The sequence below is a fragment of the Phoca vitulina genome, unplaced genomic scaffold, assembly GCF_004348235.1.
Source record: "Phoca vitulina isolate PV1807 unplaced genomic scaffold, GSC_HSeal_1.0 scaffold40, whole genome shotgun sequence".
Lineage (NCBI taxonomy): Eukaryota > Metazoa > Chordata > Mammalia > Carnivora > Phocidae > Phoca > Phoca vitulina.
Genome location: NW_022589743.1, coordinates 911255 through 925927, shown reverse-complemented (window position 1 = coordinate 925927; position 14673 = coordinate 911255). Strand labels below are relative to the sequence as shown.

At 50.5% G+C, this 14673-nt stretch overlaps 1 protein-coding gene and 1 long non-coding RNA gene across 3 annotated transcripts; one reads left to right on the top strand and one right to left on the bottom strand.

The window, feature by feature from the left end:
* Positions 1–2087: 2087 nt before the first annotated feature.
* GSDMA (gasdermin A) lies at positions 2088–14182 on the top strand. 2 transcript variants are annotated; one of them, XM_032428957.1, is made up of 10 exons: positions 2088–2301; positions 2483–2663; positions 6123–6288; positions 7147–7243; positions 7754–7801; positions 8203–8226; positions 9574–9728; positions 10192–10306; positions 11422–11495; positions 12018–14182. In XM_032428957.1, the coding sequence occupies exons 1-10, from the start codon at positions 2088–2090 to the stop codon at positions 12258–12260; spliced, it is 1317 nt and encodes a 438-aa protein (XP_032284848.1). In that variant the 3' UTR covers positions 12261–14182. The 2 variants fall into 2 exon arrangements, with proteins under 2 accessions (XP_032284848.1, XP_032284849.1); XM_032428958.1 differs by lacking the exon at positions 8203–8226 and having other exon boundaries at positions 9526–9728.
* On the bottom strand, positions 9774–14266 carry LOC116647512. The gene is made up of 3 exons (XR_004302348.1): positions 14179–14266; positions 10180–10299; positions 9774–10069 (listed from the first exon to the last, which is right to left on the bottom strand). It is a non-coding gene; the product is annotated as an uncharacterized LOC116647512 (long non-coding RNA).
* Positions 14267–14673: the final 407 nt, after the last annotated feature.

Below are 14673 nucleotides of genomic sequence, written 5' to 3'. Positions count from 1 at the left end.
CAGACCAGCAGAAAGATGGAGGACAACTTTTCAGCCGCTCTGCTTTCTGCTGGAATCTGTGGACACACAGGATTTCTTACTCCCTTATCACACCCACAAGGCCTCGTCATGAATCCTAGATGCTTCCTGATGACCATGATGATGACAGAACAGAAATGCCTTCCCTCATCCCCCATCCACGTGCACACACACACATACACACACACCCCCCTCCCACTGCCTCTCGGCTGCCCCTCTCCCAAAGGTGCCTTCCCTCCTCTCCTCTCTGCCCATCAAGCCAACCTTCAGTGGCCACCTGTCTCTGGTCTGGCTCCCTCCACCCACGCTGGCACCTCCCTGGCAGCTCCCCGCCCCCTCAGCCCTCAGGAGGCCAGGGCCCAGGGCCTGGGGCAGGGCACGCGTGGAACAGGTTGATGCTGTTCTCCTGGTAGTAGAGCAGGAGAAGGGTGGCGTCACCGGGGCAGGCGGGGTCCCTGGAAGCCTACATCCTTGCCTCCAGAGAGGCATAAAGCTGTAGCCCGTCCTGGTGAGGGACAGTAGCTCTCTCAACCTACAGGCTGAGTCCTGGGCCCTTATCCCAGATCCGGCTGCTAGAGAGGACCCAGAACTGCTCTCTGGTAAGAGCTTGATGACAGCAGGGGAGGTGGGGGTGTTCTAGGGATGAACAAGAACATGGGTGGGAAGAGACGGGCCTAGGAGTCCCCTCGAGCCCAGGGGAGTAGGTATCTTCATAAGCCTTGCGGGGAGAAACGAGATGTGGTCCTGTGAGCACGTCTCTGGTAAGGAAGAGACAGAAGTCACCTGATCCCTTCCTGCGGGCATCAGACTGGCCCCTGGAGGTTGTCCTGTCCCACCCTGGCCCACTCGGGAATTAGAGGTGAAAAAGGCACCTTGGAGGTGGCCCATGCACCTGTGTGTGTGCCTCCCACTTCCCTGACTCTGCGAGGTGCCCACGGGGGCGGCGAGGCAGGTCCAGGCTAGCTGGTGCGTCCTCCCCCACCCATGGCTGTGCCTGCTGGCCGCCCAGCCACAGCACCTGGACTTGAACCTCAAAGGCAGGGACCTGAGGCTATGAAGTTCAGGCTCTTGCAGACCCCACATTCTCCAGGGCCCTCTCACCCCAGTATATGTCTCGCAGGGCCACGTTCATTCATTCATCTCTTCATTCATTCTGTGCACACACACTTGCCAGGCTCCGGGCCTGCACTGTGCTCAGTGCCAACGCTGCAGAGATGGCTAAGACTCATCTCCTGCCCTCTGGGAGGCCACAGTCGGGTAGGCGAGAGTCAGGTGAACAGATCATAACAACACGAACAACATGAGGCTACAGGTGTTTCGGGAGGGCACGTACAAAGTGTTCTGGGGACACAGGATAGAGTCACTAGCTGCCTGACGGGGAGTGAGAAAGGAGTCACAAAAGAGGTGACCCAAACTGAGTCTTAAAGGGTGAATAGGGATTCTTTAGATTGGGAGGGAGTGTACTACAAGCCAAGGCAAAGATTGAAAGGCCTGGGTGTATTGGGCGGCACCTGGGGGGAAGTGGGTCTGTTCAGAGCCAGGAGCCAGGAGGCGGACACAAAGGAAGTACAGGGTACGGAAGTGACCCCCACCCAAAGAAGGGGCCACTGGGGCAGGCCACTCCTCAGGCCCTCGGCACCAGTGGGGGCTGCCTGCCTCCCCGGCCTCCCTGGTCCCGGCTGTCAGAGTTCTCTGGGGAAGACAAGGTGGGCAGAGCTGTATGAGAGGAGCTTTACTTCCCTTACTCACGAAAGGCTCCAGCCCGGCCCCAAGTCCGTGAGGAACCTGAAGGAGGGGTGAGCCCAGAGCCCTTGACGGGGAAGGTCTGGCTTCTCTAACCAGCTGTGTGACTTCAGGCAAGTCGCTTCAGCCCTTGGGGCTGTGTGTCCTCATCATAAAGTGGAGGCTCCTTTGGTTGTTTTCAGCCCCGATACTCCGAGAGTCCAGGCATTTTTAAAGGAACCCCCTCCCCCAGAGCCAGGTGATCTCTCTCTGCCAGGACCCCTACCATGTCCTGGTCGCCCAACTTGTCTGTCACTCTCCTGTCTCCCTCCACCCCCACAGAGAAAATGACCATCTTTGAAAATGTCACCCGGGCCCTGGCCAGACAGCTAAACCCTAGAGGGGACCTGACACCCCTCGACAGCCTCATAGACTTCAAGCGCTTCCACCCCTTCTGCCTGGTGCTGAGGAAGAGGAAGAGCACACTCTTCTGGGGTGCCCGCTACGTCCGCACTGACTACACCCTCCTGGATGTGCTTGAAGCCGGCAGCTCGCCTTCAGGTCAGGTCCGGCGCGGGGTTGGCTCTCGAAGGATGGGGGCCAGGCCCTGGCTTACGAGGAGGAACCCAAAGCTCCCTCTGTCCGGATGTGGCTTGGTGTCACGTAGCCCAAAGTTCTCCCAGAAGGGAGGGGAAGAGGCAGGCCTCTCAGCCTGGCCCCTTTCGTCTTCTCTCTCCTGCAGATCCAACAGACTCTGGGAACTTTAGCTTTAAGAATATGCTGGATGCCCGAGTGGAGGGAGAGGTGGATGTGCCAAAGACAGTCAAGGTCACGGGGACTGCCGGGCTGTCCAGGAGCAGTACCCTGGAGGTCCAGACACTCAGTGTGGCCCCTAAGGCTCTGGAGACCTTGCACCAGGAGAGGTGAGAGTGGTAGGGCTGGGGGGCTGCCAGGATGGGGTGGCTGGTGCTTGGAAAGGGTGCTTTGGGCCCTGAGTTAAAAGGCAGGGCCCTCACACTGCCCTTTACCTATGGGGTCATCACAGGAGGGCTCTTAAAGCTGACCATTCTGGGGGCGCCTGGGTGGCTTAGCCGGTTAAGCATCTGTCGTCGGCTCAGGTCATGATCCCAGGGTCCTGGGATCGAGCTCTGCATGAGGCTCCCTGCTTAGCTCAGAGTCTGTTTCTTCCTCTCTCTCTGCTGCTCCCCCTGCTTGTGCTTGTTTGCTCTTTCTGTCAAATAAATAAATAAAATCTTAAAAAAAAAAAAATGACCATTCTGGCCCATGGGTGCATCTGGGACATCCCCTAACTACTCCCTCCCCCCATCCTTCCACTACTTCCAGTACCACTCCCCTGCTCTCTCTCTCTCTCACACACACACACACGAGAATGAGTATGTTCACATTAACTTGCCGTGTGACCTTGGCAAAGTCACTTCTCCTCTCAGGACCTCAGTTTTCTTTCCTGAACAATGATGGGGTTCCATGAAAATCTCTAGGGTTCCTTCCTAAACTATGAATCTATAAAAGGGAAAGGGTCTTATCTATTCCCTACTGAAGCTTAGCTACAGTGTTCTGCTCCCATAAATCAAGCCATCTGCCCGGTCCCATACATACACCAGGCAGCCCTCGGGAATGTTGCCCCCGCAGCACAAGGGGTGTGGCAGATGCCATGTCGATGCTGGGCAGCTCAGATGTTGGGCTTGCCAGGGGAACTGACTTTTAAGTAGTTAAGTAGTGGTTGAAAGAAGTGAGGCAGGAAGGAAGAGCTAGGGTGCTTCAAAAGTCACCCTGTAAACATTCATACAGCCTCAAAGGAGTGCAAAACACCCCACTAGGAGCCGGGGTGCATTGGAACATCTTTGTCCAAGAACCTCGCAATCAGGAGTTGTAAAAAAAAAAATCTGTGCAACAGTAACTATAATCCAAGGCGAGAGGTAGTGCCTAGGAGGACTTTGCCTGAGTTTTGTGGCAGGCCAGACGGACTTCTGGCTGGGGAAATGAAGTGGAACTTCATGGAGGAGGCAGCCCATGATCCAGGCTTTGAAAGATGAGTAGACATCGAACATGAAGGTCTGGGAGATGGACATTACAAAGGCACGTGGGCGAGAAACCTCAAAACCTCTAGGGAGCACGAAGAGCTGATTTGGCAGGAGCAGGAAAGGTAGGAGTGGAGCAAGTCAGAAGCAGAGGCTAAGGCCCAGATCATGGAGGACCCAGGTGCCTGGTCAAGGATGTGGAACTGTACCGTAGGCTTCAGGGGGCCCCCCAAGGATGCCTTGATTGTGTCGTGATTCATCTGGCCAGATGGAGGAAGTATGGCAGCCAGAGGATGAGAGGCAGGGGTTGGAAGCAGGCAGACGGGCAAGACACCGTTCCACTGTCCGTCAGAGATGCAAAATGAGGACCAGAGCTGGGAAGAGCAGTCAGAATAACGAGGGAGGAGCCATCAGGGCTGGGGCACTCTGGGGCGCCAGAATGGCCTGGACTTGGCAGCTGATTGCAGGTTGAGGGAGAAGGTTTTGTCAGAGATGACGCTGATGGAGATCCAATGTACAGCACAATGACTACAGTTAATAATTCTATACTGTCCACTGGAAATTTGTTAGGAGAGTAGATCACCACACATACACAAAATGGTACCTATGTGAGGAGCTAGATAGGTTCATTAGCTTCACTGTAGTAATCATTTCTCTATGTGGAGGTATATTGAAACATGTTGTGGGCGCCTGGCTGGCTCAGTTGGAAGAGCATGCCACTCTTGATCTTGGGGTTGTGAGTTCAAGCCCTGGGTTGGGTATAGAGTTTACTTAAAAACAAACAAACAAAAAAACAAAACTCTTAAAAAAATGTTGTATACCTTAAATAAATACAACTTTTTAAAAAATAAATAATTAAATATATGAGAATGTTAAAAAATGAACTCTGAGATTTGACCCAAGTGATGACATTAACAGAAACAAGAAGACAGACTTTAGAAGAAGTATTTGGAGAGAAAGACTGTGAGCTCCTTTGGGACATTTTGAGTTTGCGGGTCCAGTGAGACATTAGCTGAGTGACCACAGTTAACAACACTGCCTTGCATATGTTGTACACCTAAAACTAACATGATGCTATATGTCAATTTTATCTCATTTTATTTTTTTAAGATTTTATTTATTTATTTAGTTAGTTATTGAGACCGAGTGGGGGGAGGGGCAAAGGGAGAGGAAGAGAAAGAGAATCCCAAGCAGACACCCCACCCCCAACACTGGGCCTGGAGCCCCACGTGGGGCCCAATCCCACAACCTCGAGATCACGACGTGAGCGGAAACCAAGAGCCAGATGCTCAACCGACTGAGCCACCCAAGTGCCCCAATTATATCTCATTTTAAAAGAAAAATTTTAAGGCAGTTGGAAACGAGGGCCCAGCGCTCAGGAGAGAAGTCAAGGTGAATATCCCTGTGGGGTGGTCGGCCATATAAAGATGGAAAACTATAGGAATGGAGTTGCAGGGAAGGGATGTTCTGGAAATCCAGACAGCAGAGAACTGCGAACAGAATCTCAGAGAACATGAAATTTGAAGGAACCGAAGAAACTAGCACAGGAGATGCAGACGGAATGGACAGGAATCAGAAGGCCGAAGCGGGGTGGCATGGTGGGACCAGAAGCCAGGAGAGGACCACGTCGCAGGGAGGCTTTGGGAGGCAGGGTCAGTGTTGTGCAGAGTGAGGGAAGGTCTGTGAATGTGGTGGGTGCGAGGTCGCTGGGATTTCAGTTGAGGAGTAGAAATGGAAGTCAAATGATGAAGAATTTAGGAGTAGACAGTGAGGAAGTAAGACGGTGTATATGGGCGCATCTTTCGAGAGACTTGCCAGTGAAGCAAAGGAAAGAAACAGGATGGTAATTTGAGGGAGTGGCAAGATCAAAGGACGGGTTTCTGGATGGCAGCAAGTGGGGAGGAGGGACTGGTGTTAATAGCAAGAGAGAGGGTAAGGGATGGGAACAAAGGGCCCCAGGAGAGAGGAACAGGACTAAGAACAGGGAAGAGGAAAGAAAAGGGAAGGCACCCCGAGGCAGAGGGAAAAGGGGGAAGGAGCAAGCAGGGGGGGCCTGTTCCGGGCCAGGAGCCATGCCAGATGATTTCCTAGTTTTCCTCTCAGCACCCCTGGAGGGAGGTGTTATTATCCTCATTTTATAGATGAGGCTCCCCGGACTCCGAGTGGCTGCCCTGCCAGTAAGCGGGACATCTGGGCTTCAGCCTCGGTCTCTTACTCCAGAGTCCTCACCCCTTTCCCTAACACCACCGTGCCTAGCTCCTGCGAATGACCGAGAAGAGAAGAGCATGATGGCCCAGGCGGGGAGAGGTTCTGACCCATCCCTTCACGTGTCTCCTGCCCCAGGAAGCTGTCCGCCGAGCACCCGTTCCTGAAGGAGATGAGAGACCGAGGGGAGAACCTGTATGTGGTCATGGAGGTGGTGGAGACCGTGCAGGAGGTCACTCTGGAGAGAGCCGGCAAGGCAGAGGGCTGCTTCTCCCTCCCGTTCTTCGCCCCTTTGGGACTACAGGTTTGGTTCTCTCTCTCTCTCACACACACACACACACACACACACACACGCACGCACGCACTTAACATTTAGCCTCTCCTTAGAGGCCGCATTAACACATTAACTTTGCCCGATCAGTGTCTACCCAGAATACTGAAAATGACCCACTCCTTCTTCCTGCTTTTCGAGATTCAGGCCCCTGTCGCCCAGACACAAGTCCTCTCTCTGGTCAAGGGTGCCCTGTGTGGGCAGATGCCTGTGCCAGATGCCACAGGGAGCTATCAGGGAAGGGGAAACTCTTAGTGGGTCATCCCTCATGGTGCTCCCAGTGCACAGGAGAGAGACATCCCTGCTCTCAGAAAAAGTTCTCAGTCTCATGGAGGAGACACACAGGTTAAAGCCCCGAGAACACAGGTTCTGAAGATTCGATGTAAATAAGTAATGCTCTACATACCTAAACCTAGTTTGTATAAATATTCAAGGGGTGAGTTGGAACTGAGAGTAGGGTTAGTCATGGAAGGCTTCCTGGAGGAGATGGCATGGGCCAGATGGTGAAGAGGAAGAAGGACTGGGGCCTGTGGAAACTCTCAGGTGGGTTGGAGATGCCCAGGCAGGTAGGTGATGGAGTGGGTCCGCCCAGTTCCTTCATGTGTCTGAACCAGGAAGAGAGATACACATCATTAGAGGGATGATGCAGAAGGGCTTTGAAGTGCATTCCATGGAGTCCAGACTGGGTGGAAAGGCAATCAGGGACACAAATGAAGGGTTTTCAATTTCTTATCTCTCCAGAGGTACTCGGCCTGCCCCTCCACATGCCCCTCCCTCACCCCTTGTCTCAGAATCTTGGCCGGTTCATAAATCTTCATTGTCTGATCCTAGGGATCCATAAACCACAAGGAGGCCATAACCATCCCCAAGGGCTGCATCCTGGCCTTTCGAGTGAGACAACTGATGGTCAAAGGCAAAGATGAATGGGGTGAGCGACACTGGCATGTTCTCCCCTCAAGACAAGAATTACCCGCATTAGCACTAAGGCATCCTGGTCCCCTCTGGTGGCAAGCCAGGGAAGGAGTGCTGGAGTGTATTGTATTGTGGCCCAGGGACAGAACAGCGGGGACTGCCCTGGAGAGGGAGTGAAGGAACCCCCTGGGTTCTGAGCACCTCCTGCGTGCTGGGCACTGCGTTAGCTGGAGGAAAGGGGCGCGGAGATGAACAAGCACAGCTCTGCTCTAGAGAAGTCTGTGGCCAATGGAGGAAACAGACCCAGATATCAGCACTAGGATGCAAGGCAGAAAACAGTGTTGTCCTAGGATTTACAGAGGAAGAAAAGAGTTCTTTCAGCAACAGAGGTGGAGCAGGGGATTCGGTGGGGCCTTTGGGGACAGGGACTTAGCCCTTAGCGGAGCCCATGGACTTGAGAATAGAGAAGGGAAGGTGGGCAGCTATTTAAGGGTCCTCTTGCTCTCACCTCTCTTGCACCTTACAGATATTCCACATATCTACAATGATAACATGCAAACCTTCACTCCCGGAGGTAAGTGAAATTGCTTCCCCTTTCGCCCAACCCTGACATCATCTGCTAAAATCCTGCACCTCTAATAACATATACCATAATCCCTCAAGGAGCCCCTCGTTTTGTTTCCCAAGTGCCTTTATAAAAATATCTGTCCTAAACTTCTGGAAAGGCAGACAGAAGCACATAAATACTGCCCTAGAGAGACAGAGAAACAGAAAGAGACCGGAAGTCAGAAGCAGAAGCAGAAATAAGACTGAGAGATATTGTGTGTTCCCAAATTGGGGGAGCGGGGGGGCATGAGCTAACATAATCTCCATGTTTTTATAATGATCACTGATAAAGCTGCCTTGACATCCGCTCTAGATAAAAAGGCACAAATAGGTTTTATGCTGACATATGTACATTGTTTCTGTTTTCAGAAAAGCCAGAGGAGAAGTTCACCAGTAAGTGTTTCCTCTCATTTCTTTTTTTTTTTTTTTAAGATTTATTTATTTATTTTAGAGAGAGAGATCGCAAGCGGGAGGGGCAGGGAAAGGGAGAGAGATTCTCAAACAGACTCCGAGCTGAGCACAGAGCCCTATGTGGGGCTCCATCCCACGACCCCAAGATCATGACCTGAGCCGAAACCAAGAGTTGGACGCTTAACCGACTGAGCCACCCAGGGGCCCCTTGACACAGAATTTTAAAACTCCAATCTTTTTCTTCTCTTCCCTGACGGACGGGGAACATGGCAGAGCAGGTCTCAGCAAACAACTGTCCCCAAAACATGGCAGAGATTCCAATAGCTGAGGAAAAAGTGGTGGCAGGGGGGAAGTCTTTGGACAGGATACCCAGGTAGTCTGATGTGTCAGACCTCTGTCCTCGAGGGCATCCTTAGCTGTAACCTGTCCCACGCATATCTGCTGCTCAGCCACCCAACATCCGGGACGGATGAGTCACTAAGTCACAGTGATGCCAACTCAATCAATCCAGGAGCTCCTTTTCACATTGCATTAGCTTCTCTCCTGCCCCATTCCTGCCTCCCATGAATGGAGCAAGTGTAGCCTTAAGATAGCTGAGATATCCCAGGAGACAGGATATATTTCCTAACCCCCATTAATGTTTCATCCCCTGGGCATGGCTACCATTTTGGAAGAATAGATTCTTGTCTTTTCTTTCCCCCCTTATCGTGGCACCTGATGCTGGTAAGGAATTTTCTGAGTTTCTCCCAAGACTTTGGCATGGAGGCAATGAGGTGGAGGGAGGGAAAGACAAGTGCTGAGTCCCAGGTCTGGGCAACTGGAGCCACTTCCAGGAGCTTCCAGAAGCTGCTCCCCTGGTCATATTCTTAGGATGCCAGGCCCTTAGAGGGTCAGGCGAAGATTCAAGGTAACGCTGATCCATCCACATCCCTGGATAAAGACCCACCCATCCTAGCCTTCACTCAGTCACCAAAGTCATTCTTCTTTGTCGAATAACTCCTAAGAAGGGGAAATAGACTTTCCTTCTCAACTTTAAGCTAGAGTCTTAGAGAAAGGGAAGTTAATTGTCTACTGTCACGGGATGGGGCTTGGGAGCCTGGGGAGAATCAACTGCCTGCTTAGACGATAATGTGGGTCCTGCTCCACCTCCTTGCCCCAGACCATCCCCCACAAGTCAGGGCTCGTGGAAACTTCATAATCATGTTCCCTGATCAAGAAGAAAGGGAGGCCAGGCTCAGGCTGGGAGCAGAGCACAGGGACGGGAGGGGGCTGAATGGGAAGGCTGCCAGATGGAGGGCGCTTGGCTTACCATGTTCACCGTCTCAATAGAGGAGGAACATGGGGACTTCAAGACACTAAAAGAAGAAGTTCAAAGAGAGATCCAAGAAGTGAAGAAGCTAAGCCGGGTAGGGCAAAGCTCCCTGCTCACCTCCCTCAGCAAACTTCTCGGGAAGAAAAAGGAGCTACAGGACCTGGAGCTCATGGTGAGGCCCCAGAGGAAGGTGGTTGGTGGATGTGTGGGTGGGTGTTGCAACTGGCAGGGGATCTGACAGGATAGAAGGTGGTCAGTGGCCAGGAGAATCCATAGTGGGTGTCTTCCTCGAGGCTGGCCAGGTGCCCCCCAGCCTGCCTGGCTGCCACTGCTCTGGAAAAGGGCACACAGGGCAGATTCCCTCAAAGCACATGCTCCCCGCGGACAGACAGAGGGTAGGCAGTGGGCCAGCAGGGCCCTTTCTTGGAAAGGGGACTGGAACCTTTCCTTCCCAGAGTTCAAGGCTCAGGGACCAAGAAATCCAGGAGTCCGGTACTTTTCAGGACTTGACACCTTGAAAAAGAAACAAGGAAAAGAGAGATAGTTAGCACATCTCAAGAGACTGTGATGTGCCAGGCACTGTGCTGGGCCCCTTACCCGTGTTATCTTAAATAGTTGCCCACCTTTCCCCGCAGCTTGAAGGGGCTCTAGACAAAGGACATGAAGTGACCCCGGAGGCACTCCCAAAAGATGTCTTGGTATCAAAGGAGGCTATGGGTGGCATCCTGTATTTCCTTGGAGCCCTAATAGGTAAGTAGAGAATAAAGTCTTCATTTATATACCTTTTTGGTGATAGGAATGAATCACTGGATGAATTCCTATATGAATGAATGAATGAATGAATGCATGCATGCATGCATGCCAGGCAAATTATACCACAGTTAAAGTAGTTTATATCTACATTTAAAGAAATTGGTTATAGGATCACCTGGCTGGCTGTTGGTAGAGCATGCAACTCTTTATCTTGGGGTTGTGAGTTCGAGCCCCACACTGGGAACAGAGATTGCCTTAATAAAATAAAATATTAAAAATTTAAAAAATTGTTTACCTTCCCAAGGATTCATCTGGGCACCTTGGATAATCTGAGAAGGTGGCCTAGTCTTGCTAATAGAGGTTGGGAAATAACCCTAGTTTTACCAGCCACATATTTAAAATTTCTACATATGGCTAAACTCATCACTTCTTAAAAAAAGATTATCTTATTTATTTATTTATTTGAGAGAGAAAGAGAGCAGAGTGAGAGAGAACAGGAGCGGGGGGAGGGCAGAAGGAGAGGGAGAAGCAGGCTCCCAGCTGAGCAGGGAGCCCGGTGTGGGGCTTGATCCCAGGACCCTGGGATCATACCCTGAGCTGAAGGCAGACACTTAACTGACTGAGTCACCCAGGCGTCCCTAAGCTCATCACTTTTATATAGAAATTTGTTAGCTTTAATTTCAGAGAGTAACATCTTCTCATCTTGCCCTGAACTCTCTTCTTCCCTCTCCATGAAACATTGCCCCACTTAGAAAAACTCTCTGGTCCTTCAGGAGTAAGCTGAGATGTCTGTCCCCTTAAAAAGCCTGCCCTCAAATGCCAAGTCCAAAGTAGACCCCTCAGCTATCGCTCCCTTAACACCCTGTACTGTCCCTGCACATGGCTTAGTCTTCTCCGCTGGCCTGCAAGTTCCCTGAGTGAAGGGATATGATTTTTACCCAACACCCCCAGCAAAGGTGCACAGCATAGAGCAGCATTCAACCTTGGATAAATGTATGGATTAATTAATGCTGAAATTCTGGAAGTGTACCTCTTTGGAGTCTGGAGTCTCCCTTTGCACCAGCACCACATGTTCATTTCTCTGCTTTTTTTTTTTTTTTTTCTCCCTCCAGAGCTAAGTGAAGCCCAACAGAAGCTGCTGATAAAATCAGTGGAGAAAAAGATCCTCCCCATGCAGCTAAAGCTGGTGAGAGAAAACAGCAGGTGCCGGGGAGAGCTTGGGAGGGAGTCAGCTGGAACCAGTGCAAAGATACGGACTTAGCCTAACGACAGACTGTCCTGGAGAGCCTCTGTCTGTCCTGGAGAGCCTCTGTTGTAGGGCAGGGGCTCTTGCCCACGGCTCATTTGTCTCCATGTTCTCCCTTGTTTGCTATTTCGCAACTGGAATTAAAAGAGCGAATTTCTGGGCAGTTATCTGGGTTTTTCAGCTTGAAAAGACAGAAAACCCGGGCTTTGCTTCTCCACAGCCAAGTGATGTGAGCAAATCTCTTCATGTCTCTGAGTCTGTCTCAATTCACTCCTCTGTGAAATAGGGCTTAAAAAAAAAAAGGGCTGCCCACAGTACAGGGTGGTTAAAAGGCCCACATGGAGCTGTAATGGAAGGAGTTATAATAAGAGACAGGTAGCCCTCTTCGTGGTTTTTATGAGTTAGGAGAAAGGAGGGCAGGTTTCCAGTTCTTTCTTTTCATGTTATTTTGGTTCCTTGCAGGTGGAGAGCACAATGGAACAGAGTTTCCTACAGGATAAAGACGGTGTTTTCCCCCTGCAGCCTGACCTGCTCTCCTCCCTTGGGGAAGAGGAATTGACCCTCACAGAAGCCCTAGTGGGGCTGAGTGGCCTCGAAGTGCAGAGATCGGGCCCCCAGTACACGTGGGACCCAGACACCCTCCCCCGCCTCTGTGCCCTTTATGCTGGCCTCTCCCTCCTGCAGCTGCTGACCAAGGCCTCCTAACTGGCCTTTTCCACCTGCTTCCTGCCTCCTAATGCCTTCCTGACCTCACTGTGCTGTGTTCTTAACACCCAAGGGCATTTTAGAGCCCCCAGGCTGAAGATGATGGAGACCCTAGCTGATCACCCAAGATAAGCGATTTCCACTTGTCCAGCTCTACCTCTTCCCCTACCCCTTCAGCTCCGCAACCCATCTGCTGATGCTTAAATCCTTTAAAAGTGGAAAAGTGCAAATTTTTAAAACTATGAATAATTTCAGCAAAACCAAAAATAATTAATTTCCTATCCCAATTCCTCATGCGTATGCTTCCACAAATCAAGTTTTACTGGAATTAATGGAAAATATGATTCCACTTTGGATGAAATGTCTTTTGGTGTTTTTCTTAACTTCTGCCAGGAAAAAAAATAGACATTATCATACTACATACAGATCATGTGTACATGAGTTCTATTATACTGTCCACGGGTCAGCTGGAAAATGCCCAGAGAACTATGAGGGTGTAGAATGTAGAATCTAAATTCTAAAGTGAGAAGATCATCAAAGAAGCTTGTCTTCAAAGAGGAGGGTTTAGGATCCTCTGGACTCAGGTTAAGGGACTAGGACAGGCTTATTTGTGGTACAAACCCAAAACAAGAGTAAGACAACTTTCAAGTATATCAAAAAGAAAATGCAGGTAAGTCTTTTTAAAAAATAGTACCCAAGAATAAGACTGACCCTTAACTTTTAAAAAGAAATTGTGATATTATCTTATTTCACCTTTCCCTCTTTTGACCTCAATTCAGGGTGGTTGTAGGAGGAAGTAATGTGGGCTTGCCATATGGACCTGCAAATATGGATATTGCAATCTTATAAAACTAGTGGGTTTATACCATCCTCCTCTGCCTAAAGCTGGGTTTTAACATCTTTCGCCAATTTCTTTTAAAGTAGTTTTATGGGTGGAATAATTTCTCCAAGGTTTTTGGCCCCAGGAATCAGACTCACCCCTTTCCTAGGCACCCCCTCCCCTGGCTAGTTCCCTCACTAAACAGGAATTCATGATCAACTGCCAAAAGCTTTCTGTTAAGCCATCCTCCCCCGTTCTGGGGCATCTTCCAATGCCTCACTACATTGCTCAAAGACATCCTGAGTAATTATCTGCTGACCTCGTTGTTTTTCTCTTGTGATGTACACTTAATAAAGAGGTGAGCTAACACCCTAACTATCCAGAAGGGTAACTTCGTAAGGATGAACAACAAAGCTCATCTGTTTTCTGTTTTCTTCCTTTACCCTTCTCGCCCACTTTCAGTTAGATAGGGTGTTATGAAGAAGAGGCTTTAATGAGTTTATTCCAGCGATGATTCAAAACTCCTGTTATCTGTCCCATAGCCCAAGGGGGCAGAGAGACAGGGAGGAATTGGTCAAGGCACGTTCCCTAAAACCGGACAAAATGTTTTTCCTTCAGCAAGCAGTTGTTCAGTGCAAGGAGTTATTTGCTGCAGTTGTATGACAAGGAGGAGACAAAAAATATCCTCTCTATATATGAATATAAAGAATATGGTCGAAACATATTCTCTGCCCTCTATGACCTTACAGCAGAGCTAGACTGCCTTGTAGGGTCTGACCTGGTTTAAAATTTAGGACTTCCAACTACAGAAGAGAGGAAAGTTCAAAGAAGGGGGGGGGTAGTTTTTGTTTTGTGTCTTAAGAAGTTGGAACCTGTATCTTCCTCCTGCAGAATCACTGGAGGATTCCTTTGAAAAATAAATGGACAGGATTTCTGGTTCAATTTCCTTCCCCTGGGGATTCTTAGATTCTCTTTAGGTACACTATTATTCCGCTCCCCATTTCACTACGGTGTCTGTCCGGATGCAAACAGACGCCCCGACCGACTCCCTGAAGCCTCTGCCAATAGGGGCTTCCACCTGCTTTCCTCCCGCCTCACCTTCCGCGGCAGAGCAGAGCCTCCAGCAGACTACATTCTGGAGCTGTTTTTAAGAACTCCGCGCCCGAACGTGCGAGCTCTGGGCCGTACAGAGAGTGGACCCGTGTATTTTATACTGCAGTGCTGGTACACAAACGCACTCTCCCCCCGTCCACACTCCCAGGCTGCAGGATTTTATGCCTTATTTTCAGCTCTTGCTAAAATCTGACAAGGAAGTCTGAATCCCAATGATTTCTCCTACTCCCCAGTTCGGTGCTCACATCCCTCTTTCGCGGCTTCTTCCCTCGCGCCGGATGCAGTGGGCGGCGGTTGAGTACGAGCCTCGAGAATCTGGACCGAGACCCCCAAACAGGAGGCGGAGGACAGGGGGGGGCGCAGACTGAGCGAGGTGGGGCCTCATGACGTCATCACGCCCTGCGCTGCAACAAGCCTTACTCCACGCTGGCTGGGGTGCTCTTAAGACTCCGATGTAACCCACATTGGAGCCTGAGGGGA